Genomic DNA, 23997 nt, shown 5'->3' with positions numbered 1-23997 from the left:
AGCTAGCTGCAGTATATTGGTGTACTGTATACTGGGCATAGTGTGCAGCTAAATCTCACTGCAGACAATTCCTGTTGTCTTCTTCCTAATAATACTACAGGCAGGCAGGCGATTCAGCTAGCTGCAGTATAATCAGTGTATATACTGTATACATCCCAGCTTTGTGCAGCTACATCTCACTGCAGGCCATTCCTTGTGTACCTATTCCAATACATCAAAGACAGTATGTCTGAAAAGCCAACAAGGTGAGGCAGACAGTCACAGGCCAATAAAAGAGGGCAAGCAGACTCTGTGTCTAGAGGCAGCAGTGCTGGTCGTGGACACGGTGCATGCTCATCAGCACGTGGCCATGGAGCACGCTTGTCCTTTTTCTTGGCAGCTGGCCGTGTTGAGCCACAACATTCCAAAGAGTTGGTAGAGTGGATGACCAAGCCGTCCTTATCCCCTGTCACCCAGGCTACCTTGGCTGCCAATGCAGGTGCCAAAGCGGCCTATTCCTTGGACTCAAGGTCATTATCAGTTACTCCTTCCCTAGCCCCACCGGAGGAGTCCCCCAAACTGTTCGACCACAGTGTTGGGTACATGCTGCAGGAGGATGCCCAGTGTTTTGAAGGCTCCGATGATGGTACCCAGCTTGAGGAAGGCAGTAACGTGAGCCCAGAGGGACAACAAACTGGCAGTCATATTCCTCCAGCTGCCAGGTTTGCTCCAGTGATGAGGAGGGAAGGGATGATGAGGTCACTGACTCTACGTGGGTGCCTGATAGAAGGGAGGAGGAGGAGGCGGAGGAGGAGGAGGAGGAGGAGGTGGCACATCTCCAACGAGGCAGGATGCCCTCCAGGGGCCAGCTTAAGGGCAGCCAACCGACTGCATCACAGCGCAAAGCTCTGCAAGTGCAGGGCGCTGGTGACTCCGCGCTTTATTCCAAAAGTTCTTCGGTGTGGGCCTTTTTTGAGAAGTGTGCAGCAGATCGCACCTTTGCTATTTGCAACATATGTCTGAAGCGTATCAAGCGTGGACTAGACAGCAAGAACTTGGGCACCACAGACATATGTCGAGCTCCCATGCAGCCCGTTGGCAACACTACCTAAAAGACTCACACCAAAGAACAAGGCGGACCTCTCTTTGCTCCTCCTCATCAGCTGGGATCTCCAGCCCCACAATACCTTCAGTCCTCTCAGAAACCTGCACTGAGAGGAATAAAGGTGTACAATTAGGTGTGCCACTGCTATCAGTACACCAATGTCCGATTCTAGCAGGCAGATTTCCCTACTCCAGTTGCTCCACCGGGGAAAGAAGTTCACTTCCAGCCATGCACATGCCCAGTGGTTGAATGCTAGCTTGGCTAAGCACTTCAACTGCTGCCTTTTCAGTTGGTAGACTCTGCCCCCTTCCGTGAGTTTGTGGAATGTGCGGTTCCTCAGTGGCAGGTTCCCAAACGCCACTTTTTTTCACGGAAGGCGATTCCTGCTCTCTACCTGCATGTGGAAGGAGATGTCCATGCCTCGCTGAACAAGGTGGTCAGCGGTAAGGTGCATATTACCGCTGACTCATGGTCCAGCAGGCATGGACAGGGACGTTACCTATCTTTCACCACGCACTGGGTGACTCTGCTGGCAGCTGGGAATGATGCAGGACAGGGTACAGTAGTGTTATAGGTTGTTCTGCCACCACGCCTCCAAAATTCTACTAGTGGTGATTCTGGCACACCTCTCTCCTCCACCCCCTCCTCTTCTTCCTCCTCCATGGCCTCTTCCTGTGCTGATTTGTCTTCGGAACCAGCATTGCTCCGTAGGCGTTCAAGGGGCTACACAAACACACAGGCAAAAATATGCCATGCGGTGCTTGAGCTGGTGTGCTTGGGGGACAGGAGCCACACTGGGGCAGAGATTCTGTCAGCTCTGCAGGGGCAGGTTCAGAGGTGGTTGACGCCATGCCAGCTTCAGCCAGGAATGGTGGTTTGCAACAATGGCACCAACCTCCTCTCCGCCCTCTGACAGGGACAACTGACCCATGTGCCCTGTTTGGCTCACGTCCTTAACTTGGTGGTGCAGCAGTTCTTTGGCAGATACCCAGGCTTACAGGACGTCCTGAGGCAGGCCAGGAAAGTCTGTGTGCATTTCCACCGGTCATATAATGCCAGTGCTCGGCTGGCTGACCTCCAAACGGAATTTAAGCTGCCCAAGAACCGCCTAATCTGTGACATGCCCACCAGGTGGAACTCAACGTTGACCATGCTGTAGTGGCTGCACACGCAGCAGAGGGCCATCAATGAGTATCTGTGCGACTATAGCACCAGCACAGGGTCAGGGTAGCTTGTTTTTTTTCCCCACGCCAGTGGGCCATGATCAGGGATGCATGCACTGTCCTGTCACCATTTGAGAAGGCCAATAGGATGGTGAGTAGTGACAGTGCATGCATCAGTGACACTGTCCTTCTTGTCCACCTGTTGGAGCACACACTGCGTGGAATAATGGACAGGGCACTTGAGGCAGAACAGAGGCAGGAAGAGGAGGACTTCCTTAGCTCTCAAGGCCCCCTTTATCCAGACAGTGTTCCTGCGTGCCCGCCGATCACACAAGAAGAGGAGGAAGAGGATTATTGTGTCAGCATGGAGGTGGAGCCTGGCACTCAGCATCAGCAGCAGTCTTCAAGGGATCAATTACAGTCCAAAGAAACCCATGGACTTGTACGTGGCTGGGAGGAGGTGGCTGCGGATCATGTCGTCCTTAGTGACCCAGAGGACTCAGAACCGAATGCCTCAGCAAAAATACGCTGCATGGCCTCCCTGATCCTGCTAAGCCTGCAGAAGGATCCTCATATTCGTGGTATCAAGGAGAGGGTTCATTACTGGCTGGAAACCCTCCTTGATCCACATTACAAGGGTAAGGTTGCGTACCTTATCTTGCCGTCGCAGAGGATGAAACATCTTCGGGAGGCCTTACAGAAAGGTTTGTGCAATGCATTTCCAGAGCCTGAGAGGTTACAATTTCTTGTTGCTGAGGCTTCGGTCAGTCACAGAAGGAGCATTGGAGAAGGTGGCCGTCTGACCGATGCGTTCAATTTTTTAGTCCGCAGCCCCAAGGTATGATCAGTTCCAGCAACCATCGCCAGCCTCTGTTTTATATGGTGCAGGAATACCTAGGGGCAAGATCTGACTTGGACACCTTTCCCACTGAAAATCCTCTGGGTTACTGGGTCTTGAGGATGGATCACTGGCCAGAGCTTGCACAGTATGCAATTGAGCTACTGGCCTGTCCTGCATCCAGCGTTCTTTCAGAACGCACATTCAGTGCTGCTGGAGGCTTTGCAACTGATCACAGGCTCTACCAAATTGGTCGATCGGCTGACTTTCATAAAAATGAATCAGTCTTGGATCACCAGCTACCAAGCACCTGATGCTGATGTAACCGAATATTTTTTTTTTAATGTGAGATCTCTTCAAGACTGCCTATGCTGATGCTGAGTGACTATCCTCTTCCTTCTCAATTTTCATGCTGATAGCTTGTAAGAAAATTTTTGGTTCTGGGCACCACCACCAGTGGCTTAGGCCCAATTTTTCTGCCCCTGTTTAACAGAGGCGTGTAATTACAATTTTTGATGCAATACTTTGCAGCAGGGCTCATTCCTGTGCTCCAACTAGAGTATCTGTGAGGGGTTGCAGTGTTGTGTCACCAGCACCAGTGCCCAAGGCCCAAATGTTCTGCCCCTGTTTAACAGGGGCATATAATTACAATTTTTGATGCAATACTTTGCAGAAGGGCTCATTCCTGCGCTCCAACTAGCGTATCTGTGAGGGGTTGCAGTGTTGTGGCACCAGCACCAGTGCCTAAGGCCCAATTTTTCAGACTCTGTTTAACAGGGGCATGTAATCACTATTCTTGATCTAATATTTCACAGCATGGCCCGTTCCTGCGCCCAACAAGAGTAAATGTGAGTAAGGATGAGCCGAACACCCCCCTGTTCGGTTCGCACCAGAACATGCGAACAGGCAAAAAATTTGTTTGAACACGCGAACACTGTTAAAGTCTATGGGAGACGAACATGAATAATCAAAAGTGCTAATTTTAAAGGCTTATATGCAAGTTATTTTCATAAAAAGTGTTTGGGGACCCAGGTCCTGCCCCAGGGGACATGGATCAATGCAAAAAAAGTTTTTAAAACTGCCGGTTTTTTTGGGAGCAGTGATTTTAATAATGCTTAAATTGAAACAATAAAAGTGTAATATTCCTTTGAATGAATGAATGAATGAATGAATGATTTGTAAAGCGCTGCAAATGCAAACTGAATCGCCTCAAGGTGCTGATGCGTTGTGTTGTCAGCTTCATTAGAAGAGGTAAGTCTTGAGTTTTTTCCTGAATGCCAGATTTTTTTCTTCCATGCGGATGTGAGTCAGAAGAGAGTTCCATAGCCGAGGTCCCTGGACTGCAAATCTTCGTTCTCCCCTTGCTTTGTAGCGGTATTTGGGAACGAGGAGGAGGTTTTGGCTAGATGATCGCAGATTGCGATTCGGTGTGTAATGTTTTATTTTCTCACTGAGGTATTGAGGGGCGTTTCCATGTATGCATTGGGGGTGAGGCAGAGGGTCTTGAAAGTGATCCGATTCTTTACTGTTAGCCAATGTAGGCTCCTCAGGGATGGGGAGATGGACTCCTAGGGTTTTTTTCCTGTTATTAGTCTTGCTGCCGCGTTTTGAATGGCCTGTAGGCTCGTAAGCTGATATTGGGGTAATCCTATGTAGAGTGAGTTTGCGTAGTCGAGATGGGAATTGATGATTGTTCCAACTACTGCTGCTTTGTCAACTTCTGGGATGAAGGGGATGAGTCTGCGTAACTTGCGGAGAAGATGGTGCGATCCACTATCTACTGATCCTATTTGTGCATCCATTGTCATTTCTGGATCCAAGATAACTCCAAGACTTTTTGCCTTGGTGCTCGGAGAAATGGTCTGTCCAAAGATGGGGGGGTGTCCATGGAATCTTGGTTTTGGGATTTTGGTTAGCGTGTAGGTAGAGAAGTTCTGTTTTTGACCCGTTGAGTTTGAGGGAACTAATGGTCATCCAGTCATCTATTGAAGTGAGGCATTTCTCTAGTTGCTTTAAATTTCGTACCTGGGGGGTGTCTATAGTATGCCTGTAAAGGGGCGCATGTTTCCAGTGTTTACAAAAGTACCCCTACCATTTCACAAAAAAAGTGTCAAAAATGTTAAAAATGACAAGAGACAGTTTTTGACAATTCCTTTATTTAAATGCTTCTTCTTTCTTCTATCTTCTTTCTTCTATTTTCCTTCGGTTTCTTCCTTCATCTTCATCTTCTTCTGGTTCTTTCTCTGGTGTTCTCGTCCAGCATCTTCCTCTGCGGTGCCAGCGTCTTCTTCCCTTCGTCTTCTGGGCCGCTCCGCATCCAGCATGATGGGAGGCTCCCACTGTGTGACACTTCTCCTCTTTTGACGGTTCTTAAATAACAGAGGTGCGTCAGAGGGGGGTGGGGTCACCGGGTGGCTCCGCCCTCCATTATTTAAGAACCATCAGAAGAGGAGAAGCGTCACACAGTGGGAGCCTCCCATCATGCTGGATGCAGAGCGGCCCAGAAGACGAAGGGAAGAAGACGCCGGCGCCGCAAGGGAAGATGCTGGACGAGAACACCGGAGGAAGAACCAGAAGAAGATGAAGATGAAGGAAGAAACCGAAGGAAGATAGAAGAAAGAAGAAGCATTTAAATAAAGGAATTGTCAAAAACTGTCTCTTGTCATTTTTAACATTTTTGACACTTTTTTGTGAAATGGTAGGGGTACTTCTGTACCTCCTTACCATTTCACACAGAGGGGAGGGCCAGGATCTGGGGGTCCCCTTGTTAAAGCCCCCCGCCCACAAACCCCCACAACCACCGGGCAAGGGTTGTGGGGATGAGGCCCTTCTCCCCATCTACATGGGGACAAGGTGTTTTGAGGGGCTACCCCAAAGCACCCTCCCAATGTTGAGGGCATGTGGCCTGGTACGGTTCAGGAGGGGGGCGCTCTCTCATCCCCCCTCTTTTCCTGCAGCCTGCCAGGTTGCGTGCTCGGATAAGGGTCTGGTATGGATTTTTGGGGGGACCCCACGCCATTTTTTTAAATAATTTTGGTGCGGGATTCCCCTTAAAATCCATACCAGATCTGAAGGGTCTGGTATAGATCTTGAGGAGGAACCCACGCCATTTAAAAAAAAAATTTGGCCGGGGTTCCCCTTAATATCCATACCAGACCTGAAGGGCCTGGTATGGAATTCAGGGGGACCCCCACATCATTTTTTTTTAAATTTTGGTTCGGAGTTCCCCTGTGGGGAATTCCCATGCCGTTTATATCAATGAACTTTTATGTGTATTGTCGGATCGGCAATTCATTAATAGCCGCAAGTAGTTTTAAATAACTTTTTTTCCTTTGAAATGTCATTTTGCTGTCAGACTGTTCTAAACACGGGAAACATGCGCCCCTTTACAGGCATACTATAGACACCCCCCAGGTACAAAATTTAAAGGGATATTACACTTTTATTGTTTGACTTTAAGCATTATTAAAATCACTGCTCCTGAAAAAATTTAGATTTCTCCCATAGACTTTTAAAGGTGTTCTGCGGCTTTCAAATTTGCCGCGAACACCCCAAATTGTTCGCTATTCAGCGAACTGGCGAACAGCCGATGTTTGAGTTGAACATGAGTTCGACTCAAACTCGAAGTACATCCCTAACTGTGAGGGCTTACAGTGTTGTGGCAACACCAACACGTAAGGTCCAAATTTCTGTTGAGTATATAGGCCAGGCCCCTACTTTCAAACATCCAACTGACAAACGACTCCTACTTGCAAACGGAAGGAGATAACAGGAAGTGAGAGGAAATCTACCCCTAGGAAGGGAAATTCTCTCCTGTAAGAGTTCCTTGTTTCACTAAAAACCCCAAATTTTCAAAATCCAATTGTCACTGGGACAGAAAGTGAGGTGAAATCTTCTGAACAGATGCACAGACAGGAAAACAAATGTTACAGGGGTGATAATCCTTCCCTATGTTTTCCAAAAAGCTTAAAAATAGATTTTTTGGCTGGAGCTACACGTAAAAAAATGTACCAGTTCAAAATTACAAACAGATTCTACTTAAGAACAAACCTACAGTCCCTGTCTTGTTTACACCGCCTGTATACGGCTGTTCAGAGCATATAGGGCCTGGGGGCCCCAAGCCTTTCCTTTTTTTGAGTGCCGGGTTCCCCTTAATATCCATACAAGACCCAAAGGGGCTGGTAATGGGCTGGGGGGGGGTTTCTCAATTATTTTCATCCCTATTGCCGGGACCAGACATGACATTAAAGCTGCAAGCAGTTTTTAATGACTTTTTTCTTTTAGAAATGTCATTTTGAGTAGGGACTGTTCTAAACATGGGAAACATGCACCACTTTAAATGCATACTATAGACACCCCCCAGGCATGATATTTAACTGCTTGCTGACCGCTGGCTGTCAATTGACGGCCAGGCGGCACAGCTCTCATTGTGGGCGGGCGTCATATGATGGCTTCGCTTTCCCAGCCCACCCGGTGCGCGTGCCCAGCGACCGCAATGTCCGCCGGGCACCCGCGATTGCCGGTAACACAGCAGGACCATGTATCTGTGTGTGTCCTTTCAGAGGAGAGGAGACCAATGGTGTGTTCCCAGTACAGAGGAACACCGATCGGTCTCCTCCCCTAGTGAGTCCCCTCCCCCTACAGTTAGAAACACTCCCTAGCAAACACAGTTAACCCCTCGATCACCATCCAGTGTTAACCCCTTCCCTGCCAGTCACATTTATACAGTAATCAGTGCATTTTTATAGCACAGATCGCTGTATAAATGTGAATGGTCCCAAAAATGTGTCAAAAGTGTCAGATGTGTCTGCCGCAATATCGCAGTCATGATAAAAATCACGGATCGCCACCATTACTAGTAAAAAAAAAACACTGTACCCATATGATATTTTTATAATTTTTTTTAAACAGATAGAGCTTTCTTTTGATGGCATTTAATTACCACTGATTTTTTTTATTTTTTGCAAAACAAACGAAAAAAGACCAAACATTTTGAAAAAAAAAAATGTTTCTGTTATAAAATGTTTTAAATAAGTAATTTTTCTCCTCTTATGAGGAGGCACTGATGAGACTGCACTGATAGGCGGCAATGATGGGTAGAGATGGGCCGAACATTTCCTGTTCAGTTCGCACCAGAACTTCTGAACAGAAAAAAGTTTTGACCTGAATGGCGAACTTTATTAAAGTATATGGGACCCAAACTTGAAAAATCAAAAGTCCCCATTTTGAAGGCTTATATGCAATTAATTGGCCATAAACAGGGTATGGAGGTCTGGGTACTGCCCAGAGGGGGACATGTATCAATGCAAAAAATGTTTTTAAAAAAGATAATGTTTACAGGAGCAGTGAATTTAATGATGCTTAAAGTGCAACAATAAAAATGAAAAAATCTTTTAAATATAGTGCCTGGGAGGTCCCCTTAGTCTGCCTGTAAAGTAGCACTGTGTATATAGAACATTCTGCAGAAAAACTAACATTTCTAAAGAAAAAATTAGTGGCATGACATTTAAATTTCCGGCAACACAATACCATTGCCGGCAATAGAAAAATTAAAAAAAAAAAACAAAAAAACAGAATGGTCCTTGTTGGGAATATATTGTAATGTTCTTTTTATTTCATGGGCTTAACGAAAAAAGAGAACCTACAGATTCCTCCATTTACATTGTTAAGGAAATTGTAAATTGTAAATTCTGTATACAATTGAAATTGTAATAATCTGTCTTCTATTTTGTATGGTTTTCCTATGTATTGCACACTGCACTCATTGTGCACATGGCATTAATAAGGTTTTCATTACATGACTGCGTTCTTTCGAGTCCTGATTAGAATTAGCCTGTCTATGTTACGTCCCCTGTTACGATATTATTGTGATACCTACGTAATTATGTATATAAAAACCGTCAATTGCGTCAAAATAATCAGAACAGTTATTTGGAAAGATGCTGAGTATCTTTTGTGTCTGTTCCATACTGTAGTAGTTATTATTAATTTGAAACCACTAATCAATATGAGGATAGGAGTTGCCTATCTATAAAAAATCCAGAACAACATCAATCATGTGACATGGATGAAGAAATCTATGCCAGAAAAAGTGTGTGGTATGCCCATCATTAGAATATACCACCCTGCATCCATCCACTTCTAATAATGGGCCTATATGCAATGTTTTTTTTTTTTTTTTTGCATTCAGTCCATGATCTGAATGAAAAAAAGAACCTAGCAGATTCCTTTATTCACATTGATTGAGGTGGATGAAGAAATCTCTGCTTAAAGAAGTGAAAAAAAATATGCCGAAGCATAGGGACGATCCACCACTGACCTCACCAGGCCCATTTTTTAACTGCGGTGCAGAAATATCCTGCTATGGTGCTGCAATCACTGATGTATATATTCTGAAAGCACATCCTGCTGCTGTCAGAATAAACAGATCAGTGCTGCAGCTGATTGGCGTTCCTGCAAAGAAAACAACGGTTAACAAAAAACACAGTAAGAACTAACATTAATTCAATAAAAAAAAAACATTTTTTATTGCAATCTGTGCCAAAAAAGGGAAATATATGCTGAAGCATCTACCAACTGACCACCCCAAGCCCCTCATGCTTGTATTCTGAAAGCACACCCTGCTGCTGTCAGAATAAATAGATCAGAGCTGCAGCTGAATGGCGTCCCTGCAAGGCAAACAACGGCTAAGAATAAAACACAGTAACAGCAGAACATTAACTCAATAAAACAACAACTATTTTTGCCTTTTTTTATTTATATATTTTTTTTACTTTTTTGTAACTTTCCTGTAACTGTAAAAACTAATTTTTCCAGGCGAGGGTCTCTCAAAATGTGATGGCCAGTTTCCCTACTATCTAACATCTTCCGAGACCCTGTGTGAATGTGTGCTTAGACTGTGCCATGCTGTACCCTATACTAATATTCCACTAGTGTGTGGTAGTGACGGAAACAGTCCTTGAGGCAGAGACCAGGTTGGCCAGGACAGAAGGGACAGAAATAACGGGTGTCAAGACTACTACTGCGTCTACTACAGACACAGCATCTTTTTTGGGGTGCTCTTAGGGTCGGGGTACCAGGGAGGACATCCAAAAAATGCCTCTCACTGCATCTGGATTGGGAAATTGGGACACAGCACCTTCTGGATATAAAAGGGCTGTAATTATCTCTTCCTGGAATTTTAGGAATGATGCACTTCTTTCTGACGCTTTGCATAGTACAAAAGCGTTGAACTTGGCAAATTGGAATAAATATACAGACACTTTCTTATACCAGTGTCTGGCCTTATGGGAAATGATGTATGACACTATCATCTGGTCATTGAAGTCCATCCCTCCCATCCTAAGTTTGTAGTCATGGACACAGAGGAGCTTCTCGACAACACCAGTCGCTGTTGCAATTTGGACTGTCGTATCTGTGGGAATGGAAGACATGACAAAAACATCCTGTTTGTCCTTCCACTTCACTGCAAGTAATTCATTGTTTCTCAAGCAGGCTCTCTCCCCCATGTAAGTCAGGTATTTACAAGCTGTTGGGGAAACCCCCAGTGATTAGGTCACACGGTGCCACATCAGCCAATTTCTAATTTAAAAACATGTCCAAAAAGTAGCACTCTTGTATAAAAATTGTCCATGCACAAGTGGTACCCCTTTTGGAATAAGGGTGATGCCAAGTCCCAAACAATCTTGCCACTGCTCCCTATGTAATCTGGGCAGTCGCAGAGCTCCACGTGACTATCTTTTCCCTCATGAATCCGAAAATCCCACGTATAGCCTGTTGCCCTCTCACAGAGTTTATACATTTTGACCCCATATCTGGGATGCTTGCTGGGGAGAAACTGAAAGCAAGACGGCCAGAAAAATTAATGAGAGATTAATCTACGCAGACAACTTGTTGGGGCATATACAAATCTGCAAATGCTTGGTTAAAATGATTTACAAGAGGCCGCATTTTGTGGAGCCGAACATATTCAGTGTCACCCCCAAGATGAGTTCATTGTTGTAGAAGTGCATAAATCGCATTATATTCTCGTATATACCCCTAACCATGGCAGTAGAGAACATGGGCATATGATAAATTGGGTCTGTGGACCAATATCACCGCAACTCATTATTTTTAGTAATGTCCATATTGAGGGTTAGGCCCACAAAAGTCTTAAAATCAGAAACCATAAAACGTTTCCATTTGAATTGTCTGGTAAGGTTTGAATTTGGGTTTGCTGTGATAAATTGCTCGGCACATGTAGCGGTACCCCAGTAAGGGCTGTTGATTTGGTTACTAGCAATTTGCCAATCACCCTGGTGCCAATCCCCCATTCACCATTTTAAAGACAATGAACAGTCATTTTAATCCATTTTGTTACTTTACTGTGGGGTACAACTTGGATGAGAGAAAAGGGGAATATGAGATGCCCATCATACAGCACATTCTTGACATTAGTCGTGGCCTTGGCCTTGTAACTTTGTACTTCTATGCATCTTCTCTTTCGGTTGCAAATACTGAATTACTAACTTCACTTCCGATGGAACAAGAGGAATCACTCAGAATAATTCCAACTTGTATACCAGAATGAATGAATGAAGATATTACCAATTAGCTCCTTCTCAGCGGTTCCTCCATCCATCCTCCGCACTCGCCGCATCCCTACGTGGGGACGCGTGGAACAGCACCTCAGTCCACCATTCTGTCTTTCTGCTCCACAGAAGCATGGAAGCATGTGACCCCAGCTTATATGAGAGGCCTGCCCCCTGCCAATACCAAGGAATAATTGGTCAGGGCTCCTCACATGAGCTGCCTGCCACTCAGATCTTAAGTCATACCTCTCTTCCAGAACCGTCCGTCTGAAAGCAAAGGAGGCATCTCTGAGTCAGAGTACAGGTGGCCACACCCTCCACTACGCCAGACACTCCCAGTCCCCAATCACAACAACCAGGCCCAGCCTAAAGCACAGGCCTTGATAAATTTACCTGTATCTGGGCCCTGCAGCTAGAAAAATCCTACTCTAGCACCTACCTTTAGGTAGAGGGTGCTACATTTACCCTCCACTAAAATCACAACTGTCCTCAGTTGTAGGAAAATACATTGGAAAATACCTCTTTAAATAAGGAGTAAAGGCATCTCATATTAATGAAGCTAATGGGAAGGAAAAAGGGAAACAACTTGAAAAAGGGTAACATTTGTATAAAAGTACCAAATGACATATGTACACTGTTAATCATACATTTGCACAAATTATACATCCTGGCTGTAGATCCCTGCAACGATCAGTTACATACAAGTGGAACCAGAGCATTGCTCCCTTGAGAGGAATACTCTGCTTACCACAGGTCTTCATCTGTTCCAACGGTGGAGATAGACAGCCCTCACATCCCAGAGTTTTCCTAAAAGAAGACATACATTGGAAAATACCTCTTTAAATAAGGAGTAAAGGCATCTCATATTAATGAAGCTAATAGGAAGGAAAAAGGGAAACAACTTGAAAAAGGGTAACATTTGTATAAAAGTACCAAATGACATATGTACACTGTTAATCATACATTTGCACAAAATATACATCCTGGCTGTAGATCCCTGCAACGATCAGTTACATACAAGCGGAACCAGAGCATTGCTCCCTTGAGAGGAATACTCTGCTTACCACAGGTCTTCATCTGTTCCAACGGTGGAGATAGACAACCGTCACATCCCAGAGTTTTCCTAAAAGAAGACATGCACAACACATATCTAACTAAACAACTAACTTAAAATAGCACTTCAACAAACAGAAGGGGTTATCATCTTCGGTCTAGTGACAGAATAAACACAGAGAAGTGGCATGTGGTTCCCTGCCAGGATTTTCACTCCCTCAAAAGGAGTCTAAGAGACCTCCTGCCAAGTGCAACCTGAACAGACATGCCAGTAGTAGAACACATATACCCGTAGGCCAATAGACTTTCTGTTTGGCTCCTAAACAGAAGTCCCTCTTTTTTTTTTTTTTTTTAGTGAAACAAAGGCTCCAAATCAATGGAGTCCTTCTCTAAAGCAAATGTGGCAAAGGGATTGAGCAGGGACAGCACACCCTAGTGTCCATGACTTGATCCATGTCAGGCACTCTGAGTGGCAATCTGCTGCAATGAAAACAGTCCTTAGGGGAAAGCCCATCCTAACCCTGCTGCCCTCTTGCAGTCCAATATGGGTATCATCAACACACCTGTGACTACACAACAGTAGTCCTGACTACAGGTAAAACCTCGGGTACGGCAACCTCTTCCGACTATCTTCCTTGCCTCTCATGAAAATAGAATAACTTCTAGTGTTCTGTCCTGCCTTCAGAACCAGTGCTCTATCCTTATAGATGGCCCTCCCGAGCTTCCATTCTTTGTGAATGTCCTTAAACCGGACCCATACTTCACTTTCTAGTGTCCGCTTGGGTTTTGGGACATGTAGATAGTCCCAGACCATGTCATTCTCCCACTGCTCCCGGGAGTTTTCAACTACTTCCATAACGTGGTCCGGAACATATGGGTAGTCCAGGCCCACTCCTGGGAAACTTTCCTCTGCACTTCCCTTTGGAACTGGGAGAATCTAGGCAGTTCTTTAGGCCTCCCACGGCCAGGCAGAATGCAGGCATCAGAGGACCTACTAACCCACTGTTTGTACGTGGGTGGACCTTTTGAAGAATTACTAGGTGAGGCACTATAAAGTCTATAGGGTGGTACTGGGGGTTGTGGTGAACTTAGTGGTCCCTCCGGTGCTCCAGTGGAGGCTCCAACTGAGGTGGAACTTTCCAAGAACCATTGCTCCTCATCGCTGGACAAGGCCTTTTCAGGGGATGACCACTCAAACAGGTTTTCTATGGACCCATATTTCTCTAGTACTTGTGGTGACCCCCAGTCTACAGCCCGGCACTTGCTCACCCTGTCTGGCTCACCCAAGGGATCCCCCTGCTGCAACTTAGGCTCCTTCTGTACAGGCACAACAAGGGACTTACTTTCAGCCGGCTCCTCAGGGGTTTCTTCCTGAGGGTGCCCACTATCAACAGCAACCTCTGGGTCCCTGGCCAGGCCACAGGCTTCCCCAACATTCTTTCCTACCTTGACATCTTGAAGCTCTGAAATCGGATGAGTCAGATGGGAGCTCCTTCACCGCAGTGGTGAGTGACACACGTCCCTCTCCAGCCCTCCGGGCCACCTGGATCTGTGACAGAGTCCGGTTAGTAGAGTGGCAGAATAGTACTGGACCTCCTTTTGTACTGGTCCCAAGCAAGTCAGATGCTCTTCGCAATGTCCACACCGGGCCCAAGCGCTAACTCCAACTGTAGGCCTGTGACACCCTGGACAGAGCATACATAGCCCCTCCACTCCTGCAATTTCTCCTAAAGCCAGTCCTCCAGTGAGCTCCAGGTGGATGCCGGTATCCACCAACACCCAATCCTGCATTTCAGACGACCACTACATGGCAGGTGCACTTTGAACACCCTCTGCCATCTTCCACCACCTCATGTCTGGCGCACAACGCGCTGAGTACTTGTTAACTTCTCCTCTGGGGCGTGGCTCCACCCCTCACTTGTTGGTTCAGCGTGCGAGGAACTGTAGCTGTACATTTTCAAAGATCCCCCAGCGAAACCTGGTGGCAGACACTGTTGAACTGCAGGCTAACTTGGCAGCAGTCACTATTTACACATGAAAAATGTCTCCATTGTGATGTCCTATTGTAAGGGACCGACCCACTGCAGTCCCCGTCCACGACACCCCCTTGTGTCCAGGTTACTAAGGGCAACAATAGACATCCACAATCTCACTCCCCACATTCCACTGTGTTCAGCAGGATAAAGAAGCTGTTTGCAAAACAGTTGGTAGTGTCCACGCTGTACACACGCCAGACACATTTGTAATCCAATAGGTGCGATCGTCGCTGTGATTGCCATGTGTGACAGCACTTGATTACAGTCACAGAATTGCAGTACTTGTTACTATTTTGAGTGTCCATTAGTGCAACTGGGTGCAGGATGCGCGCAGGCTGCGATAACACTTGATGGTAGGGGCAACAGCACTTGGCAACAAGGTTGGTTCAGTTGCTATGGGTAACAATCTGTAGCAAAGTCATTCATGAAAGGCAAACACGCAGTCCCCTTTCCCGGCTGTTGATGGTTGCTAGGGGCAATGGCCAGCAGGTCAACTGTTAAGGCAGATCTTGGTGGGACCTCCATTTGTAGCGGTACCCCCTTAAGGGCTGCTGATTTGGTTACTAGCAATCCGCCAATCACCCTGCTGCCAATCCCCCATCCACCATTTTAAAGACAATGAACAGTCATTTTAATCTGTTTTGTTACTTCATTGTGGGGTACAATTTGGATGAGAGAAAAGGACAATATGAGATACCCATCATACAGCACATTCTTGACATTACTCGTAGCCTTGGCCTTATAACTTTGTACTTCTATACATCTCTTTCGGTTACTGAATTACTAACTTCACTTCCAATGGAACAAGGGGAATCACTCTGAATAATTCCAACTTGTATACAATAATGATATTGCCTTTATGAATCAAAGAGTCAGAGGCTTACACACCCTCTCTTCCAGACTCCATGAAACTGACAGTCACCCAGTCTTTGCAAGATATTACAAATGTGCTAACCAGGCCAGAGACAACACGGCATCTCCCCCCAATGACCTGACACATGGCAATAAGTGAACTACTGCTCTGAGCCAGCTTCTTCTTGTTTTCTGTTGCACTGACCTTCTCCTCTTAAAAGGGCCATTCTGTGTCTCCAGTCACAGAATGCTGCTCTACTCTCCTCCACTCCTCCTCCGTCATAGCATCCTGATGTCTCCTTAAAGATGAAGATCCTTATCTTTAGCTCCTTCCCAGCAGTTTCTCCATCCCTCCTTTGCTCTCGCCGCATCCCCACGTGGGGACACGAGGAACAGCACCTCAATCCTCCATTCTGTCTTTCTGCTCCACAGAACTCCCCCCTAAAAGCATGTGACCCCAGCTTATATGAGAGGCCTGCCCCCTGCCAATACCAAGAAATAATTGGTCAGGGTTCCTCACATGAGTTGCCTGCCACTCAGATCTTAAGTCCAACCTCTCTTCCAGAACCATCCATCTGAAAGCAAAGGAGGTATCTCTGAGTACAAGTGGCCACCCCCCCCCCCCCCACTACACCAGACACTCCCAGACCTAAATCACAACAACCAGGCCCAGCCTAAAGCACAGGCCTTGCTAAATTTACCTGTATCTAGAAAATCCTACTCTAGCACCTACCTTTAAGTAGAGGGTGCTACACGTATAAATTGCTTTGATCCACAATTGACCGGTACAGATCTTCAGTGAAAAACAGCTTAAAAAAATCAAGGGGAGTTAAATTTGCTCCTTCGATCTGAATTCCGAGTGGGCCATTTTTGGGGACAATATATTATCAGGACGATAGTATAGTTCTGATCTGACCAAAGATATTGATCCGTTCAGACTATACTAATAATGGAGGTGTATAGTGTGTGTGTGTTACTGTCAATCAAAGGGTTAAATGTGATCATGAATATGTGACGGGCAATCAGATGCTGTCTGAGATTGATGCTAACTGACAGTAACGCTATCTGGCGTCACCAGTGACACCAATACAGTGATCAAAAAAAAAATCTGTACACTGTACTAATAATACTGTGACAGGGGAGAGAAAGGGTTAACTGAGGGGGGGCGATCAGGGGGTTAAATGTACCTAACTACATGATCTGTTGTCAGTGTGTTGCTTTTACTCGCTGTAGTTGTGGTCTCTTCTTTCTGTGGAACCAAAAAGGGCTCCAAGAGAGAAGAGCTCCTCATTTCCTGTGCCTGTGATTTGTAAACACATACACATGCTGATTTGTAATTCATCAGAATCAATCAGCAGGTCCAGACTAAAAATCATTGGCCTGGACCTGATCGGTGCTTGATCGAATAACAGCATGGCTGGGCCAGCGAGCAGCCCCCCTCCCGCAGTATATGAACAATGGGCAGTCCACAACTGGTTAAAGTATAACTAAAGGAAAAACTTTTTCTTAGTTTTGGTGAAGAGGTTTTTGAACAATTATTAGAGACTCACCCCCTCTACTTGTCCTGTATACCAGTGGTCCTCAACCCTGTCCTCAAGTACCCCCAACAGGCCATGTTTTGGGAATTTCTCTTAGATAAAATAGCTGTCCAAAATACCAAACCATTGATTCTGGTTTAAAGCACCTGTGCAAGATAAAGGAAAACCTGCAAACATGGCCTATTGGGGGTACTAGAGGACAGGGTTTAGAACCACTGCTGTATACCATTATCATTGAAAGTAACATTAAAAGAAAACCCCAAATCTTGAGTTGTCCCCAGAAAGTTAATAGAGGAAACATTTTCCAATGGGGAAACTAGTCCTAGATACTAGTTGATAGGAATGGGCCAAATACCCCCCTGTTTGGTCCACAGCAGAACTCCTGAACAGGGAAAATGTTCTAACCCGAACAGCGAACCCCATTGAAGTTTATGGGAGCAAAACAGGAAAAATCCAAGTGCCCATTTTGAAGGCTTATATGCAAGTAATTGGTCATAAAAGGAATATGGAGGACCTGGGTACTGCCCTGGGGGACATGCATCAATAAAAATAAAAATCCTTTTTTCAGGAGCAGTTATTTTAATTATGCGTAAAGTGCAACAGTAAAGATGAAAAATTACTTTAAATATAGTGCCTGTGGGGGGGGGACACACTGTGACATTTCTAAAGAAAAAAAATGAGTCAATTCCCATTTAAAATGACTTGTGGTTACATTTGCCGGAACCCGGCTATTGAAAAAATAAATAAAAAAGCTACGTAGGGTCCCTCCAGTCCATATCAGGCCCTTCAGGTCTGGCATAGATTTTAAGGGGAACCCCCCCACCAAACTAAAATAAAAAAAATGGTGTGTGGCCCCCAAAATCAATACCAGACCCTTATCTGGGCATGCAGCTTGGCAGTTCAGTAAAGGGGGGGATGAGCGAGGGGCCCCCCACCTGAACCATACCAGGCCACATGCACTCAACATGGGGGGGTGGGTGCTTTGGATGGGGACAAGGGCCTCTTCCTGACAACCCTCGGCTGTGGTTGTCAGGGTTTGCAGGCAGGGGGCTTATCGAAATCTGTAAGTCCCCTTTAACAAGGGGGCCCCCAGATCCTGGCCGCCCCCTATGTAAATGGGTATCAGGTACATAGAACCCCTACCCATTCACCAAAAAAGTAATATCCACACAAGACAAATTCTTTATTAAAAAATAAAAATTAATAGTGAGTGGAACTAATTGTGGAACTTGTCAGAGGAAGATATCTCTAGAATAATTGTAAAAAAGTAAAGTTTTCCCACTACATAAGATTCTACCAAGGGATGAGACCATTGTGATATGCATGGACATTACACAATACACAAATAAAAGTCTCTGAAAACCTGTTGATGACAGAAGTAAATAAGTATAATTTAACCTCTTGCCATCCATGCTATAGCCGAATGACGGCCACAGCGCGGACCTGAATTTCTGGGAGGCTGTCATATGATGTCCTCCCCTGTGCACGTGCCCCGCGCGCTCCCGTAGGGCGTGCATAGCACGCACTGTGATCACCGAGTAACTGACTTGGGTGCTCACAGATCTGAGTAAGGGGCCAGTCCCGGCCCCTTACCACGTGATCAGCTGTCAGCCAATGACAGCTGATCACATAATGTAAACAAAAGCTTGGTAATCATTTTTTTTTTCTCCTCACGCTGACAGCGTGAGGAGAAAAAAAGCTGATCACCAGCTTATCTGCAAGGGACATCGGTCCCAAAGAGGAAGAGGCAATTATGCCTCATCTGTGCCCACCAGTACCCCCTGCCAGTGCCACCTGCTATTGCCACCTTCCAGTGCCCACAGTGCTCACCAGTGCCACCTATCAATGCCCATGAGTGCCACCTATCAGTGCCCACAAGTGCCGCCTATCAATGCCCACCAGTGGTGCCAATCAGTGCCACCTAGCAGTGCTGCCTATCAGTGTAACCGATCAGTGCCCATTATTGCCACCCATCAGTGCCCATCACTGCCACCCATCAGTGCCCATCACTGCCACCTCATCAGCGTACATCAATGAAGGAGAAAAATGACCTGTTTGCAAAATGTTATAACAAAATATAAAAAAAAAAAAAATTAAAAATTCAGGCTTTTTATTTTTTTTTAACAAATAATAAAAACTGCAGAGGTGATCAAATTCCACCAAAAGAAAGCTCTATTTGTGGGAAAAAGTGATAAAAATTTCATTTTAGTACAGTGTAGCATGACCGCACAATTGTCATTCAAAGTGCATCAGCACTGAAAGTTGAAAATTGGTATGGACAGGAGGGGGTTTAAGTGCCCAGTAAGCAAAGTGGTTAATACATGTAATGGGGGATTTACTACATGTAATGAGGGTTAATTTATTACATATAATAGGGGGATTTGTTACTTGTAAAGGAGGGTTACTATATGTAATGGGGTATTTACTACATGTAATAGGGGGTATTTTCTACATATAATGGGGTGGCTTTACTACTTGAAATGGGGGGGATTTAACGCATGTAATGGGGTGAATTTACTACATATAATAGGGGCATTTACTACATTTAATGGGGTGGATTTACTAAATGTAATAGCTGTCACTTAGTGTTCAATTTGTCCACCGCAATGTTGCAGTCTCACTAAAAATCGCTGATTGCCGAGATTACTAGTAAAAATGAATAACATAAAAAAAGTCCCACAATCTATCCCATAGTTTGTAGGCTCAATAACTTTTGGGCAAACCACTCAAGATATGCTACTTGGAATTTTATTTTACCAAAAATAAGTAGAAGAATACAAATTGGCCCAAATTGATGAAGAAATTAGATTTTTTACATAATTGTTATTGGATATGTTTTATAGCAGAAAGTAAACAAATAGTTTTTTTTTCAAAGTTGTCGCTCTTTTTTTGTTTATAGCGCAAAAAATAAAAACCGCAGAGATGATCAAATACCACCAAAAAAAAGCTCTATTTGTGGGGAAAAAAGGACATCAATCTTGCTTGGGCACAGCGTCGCACGAATAAGTTAAAGTAACGCAGTGCTGTATTGCAAAAAATGGCCTGGTCATTAAGGGGGTAAATACTTCTAGGGCTGAAGTGGTTAAGCTGTGTTCTTGGATGCCCAATGCAGATCAGTCCCTGCTGCAGACTCTGCCTTGCTACAAAGTTACAATGTTGCAGTCTGATCACTGGGGGAAAGGAGACTGAGGAAATGCTTCTTCCTCCCTGTAGCAGACTGATGGCATCACCCTAGCCTAGGAAAAGTCACTGACTGAGGCTTATGAATATCTTTTTAATCATAAATGTGGAACTTTAGGGAAATTGTTGCTGTTTCTGTGCATTGCAATATATCGGGAATTATGTATAAAAATACGTTTTGATGCTATCAGAAAAAGTGAGGAGAGGGGAGCAATTCAGTAATTTAGTAGCAGTAGTATTAGTGTTAATAGTACTAAATATACATGTGCAATTAGTTTTGTTCCAAATTAGTTTTTCATCAAAATATGGCATATTCATTAATTCGGAAACATCCAAATTAACAAAAGACCGTTTAATTCATTTTTTTCAAAAACAAATTTTCTAAAAGAACGAGAATTCAAAAGAAATAAAATATGAAATGCGAAAGAACGAAATTCAGAAAATTCAAAAATCCGAAAAATAGAACGAAAATCAGAAAATTGGAAGAATGATAATTCAAAAATAAGAACGAAAATCGGAAAATTTGAAAATCCGAAAGAACAAAATACATTCTGATAATTTCTATTATAATTAAAATATTACGTTTATTATCATTATCATAGTTTTTTATTATTATGTATAAATAATAATAATAATAATAATAACTATAATAATTGTTCTAAACTATTAAATTATAGGTATTGGAATTTCCTTTCAAATTTGGCTGAATGTAACAACTAAAAATTTATCTGAAGTTATCCGAAATAACGAATGCCGGATAACTTCGGATACATTTGTATTTGTTACGTTCACTAACAACCAAATTTGAAAGGAAATGATAGTTTTTATTATTATTATTATAAATAATAATAATAAAAAAATATATAATGATTAAAAAACGTAATACTTTAATTATAATAGATATTATTCAAATATTTTTTGTTCTTTTTTTGTTCTTTCGGGTTTTCAAATTTTCGTTCTTATTTTCAGATTTTCATTCTTTCGATTTTTCAGATTTTTGTTCCTGTTTTCAGATTTTCAAAATTTTGTTCTTTCAATTTTTTGAATTTTCAAATTTCTGTTTTTTGTTCCTTCCAATTTTTGGATTTTTGAAATAACGAATACTGCAAACGAATGAAATTTCACAAATTCAAATTGATCAGAAGTTACGAATGATCAAAATAACGACTACCACATCTATACGAATGGAATGTAATGAATTTGAATTTATCTGAATTTCTGAATTTATTCGAAATAATGAATATCGATCATAATGAATGATCCAAAAAACAAAACAAAACAAACGAATGAAACAAAAACAAAAAAAAAAAGATTTTTTTGGCAATGCACATGTCTAGTAGTAAAAGTAGCAAAATACAATGAGGCGGGGCTGAAACCATTTCTTTTGATCTCAGACACCAACCTCCTGTATGTTGTCAGCCAACAGCAGAACTTAGGAGCTGAGAGCATTTCTGGCAGGATCAACAGGTATCATTCTGTACTTGCAGGGTCTTTAGAAGGATAAAACTTGAAGAAATGTACACACATTGCAGAGATGTTCTTCTTTTTTTTCCCTGACATACACTTTATCTACAGTAGTAACTTCTGTCCAGTTAATAACTTACTAGCAAATACAAAATATACCGGAAATGTTGGATATCTCTCCTTTTGGACATGGGACACACTCATAGCAACATTTATGAATTGAAGATCCAAATTTTTTTCTGCTTCCAGGTAAACAGGGATCTGAACATCGAGATACCGGAATCTGAAATCAGATCATATTATTATTATTATTATTATTATGTAAAGATCCGTCATATCTCATGAGGTTATATAAACTGAATATTACAAATAGGAATGAGGTTCTGGTTTGCCTCTACCATGGGCTCAAGGTGAATTCTGCAGGTTTGAAATCCATTCAAGGTGCAATATTTTGGGGGTTTTCATTCACTTTGGGTGTTTATTCATCTCAATTGTATGGTGGCCTCTGTTTTAGGTTAAATTGCTCTTTTATTTCAAGGCTATCCTTTAAAAATGAAGGGTTTTGGTTTCAGGGTTGGTGTTTTGGGGGTTTTAGAATTTCTTTTTCTATTTTTGGTATTTTTAGATTATGTTGATTGGGCTTTACATTGTTTAAAGAAAGATAAAAGAAATATTTAAATTTAAAGAAAGATAAACTAAATATAAGAATAGTAGGCACCTAAACCACCTCATAGTATATGCCTCACATTTACATCAGCCCCGTTCCCCTAGTTAAAATAAAAGTGAGGAATACACCGATTAGGACTATTATTCCTAATAAAACGATCCTGTTGTATCCTCTGTAGCATCTCAACCACTTGCCAACCAGCCACTGTCATTATACGGCAGCAGGTCGGCTCATTCCCCCACATCGCCGTAGCTGTACAGTGGTCCCCTTAACAGCTACAGCGGGAGCGCACGCCCGGGGCGCTGCAAGGGAGCTGATGCGTGTAGCTGGTGGCTACGATGTCTGACGGCCACCCGTAATTGCTCCACGGAGAGCCAGAATGGGGATCTGTCAATGTAAACAAACAGATCCCCATTCTGTCAGAGGAGATCAGAGTCATTGTCTGTTCCTAGTGATTAGGAACACTGATTTCTCTGCACTCCCAGTCAGTCCCCTCCTCCCACAGTTAGAAACACCTCCCAGAAAACAAATTTAACCCCTTTATCACCCCCTAGTGTTAACCCTTATCCTGCCAGTGACATTTATACAGTAATCAGTGTTTTTTTTTAGCTCTGATCGCTGTATAAATGTCAATGGTCCCAAAAGAGTGTCAAACGTGTGTATCCGCTGCAATCTCGCAGTCCCACTAAAAATCGCTGATCACCGCCATTACTAGTAAAAAAATAATAATAATACAAATCCCATAAATCTATTCTCTATTTTGTAAACGCTATAACTTTTGCGCAAAACAATCAATATGCGCTTATTGCTATTTTTTTTACAAAAAATATGTAGATGTAGAGTACATATTGGCTTATGTATTTTTTTATATTGGCCTATGTATTTTTTTTACATTTTTTTGGTGATTTAATATAGCAAAAAGTAAAAATATATATTGTTTTTCAAAATTCTGTGCTCCCCCCAGCCCCCCTTATTCTTACTTGAGCCTGATTTGATCCAGCAATGTGCATGAGAGCAGTGGCTCTTGTTACTTTCTCCCTTTTCCCTGGGAAGATTGATAGCAGCAGGAGCCATTAGCGTCTGCTGCTGTTAATCAAATGCTGTGCCGAGGGAACAGGGGCAGGGCCAATCTGCATGCTCTGTGTCAATGGATGCAGACAGGGTGGCTCGGAAGCAAGCCTGCACAGGTGGCTTTCCATGGGAGCACCCACCAAAGAGGAGGGGGCCAGGAGCACCAGTTAATTACCCCATAAGAAGGAGATCAGGGCTGCTTTGTGCAAAACAATTGCACAGGACATGTAAGTATGACATGTTTGTTTTTATATTAAAAAAAAGAAGCTTTAATGTCACTTTAATTCTTGAACTAAAACCCCAGCCTGTGCTATTTTTGGCAAATTTTGGCCTAGGTTTGCTATTTAAATTAGTCCAGCTTATGAGACACTTGTTTTCCCTCTACCTTCTCTTAAATTTGCTATGTCAATGGAACCATCCTCCCCAGCATAGCAGCAGCATGGCTACTTAAATTAAATAAGAGAGGCGCTTGCAGAAA

The 23997-nt window shown here is 43.6% G+C and overlaps 1 protein-coding gene across 1 annotated transcript in view; it reads right to left on the bottom strand.

The window, feature by feature from the left end:
• LOC141140143 (vomeronasal type-2 receptor 26-like) overlaps window positions 1-23997 on the bottom strand; it is a 246799-nt gene that overhangs the window by 18659 nt on the left and 204143 nt on the right. The window contains exon 4 of the mRNA XM_073627040.1: window positions 21941-22064. Within this exon, the coding sequence (XP_073483141.1) occupies window positions 21941-22064 (124 nt within the window). The remainder of the gene's footprint in view (window positions 1-21940; window positions 22065-23997) is intronic.

The sequence above is a fragment of the Aquarana catesbeiana genome, linkage group LG01 (genome assembly GCF_042186555.1).
Source record: "Aquarana catesbeiana isolate 2022-GZ linkage group LG01, ASM4218655v1, whole genome shotgun sequence".
In the NCBI taxonomy this organism is placed as follows: Eukaryota; Metazoa; Chordata; class Amphibia; order Anura; family Ranidae; genus Aquarana; species Aquarana catesbeiana.
This window is presented reverse-complemented; position numbering and strand designations above follow the sequence as displayed.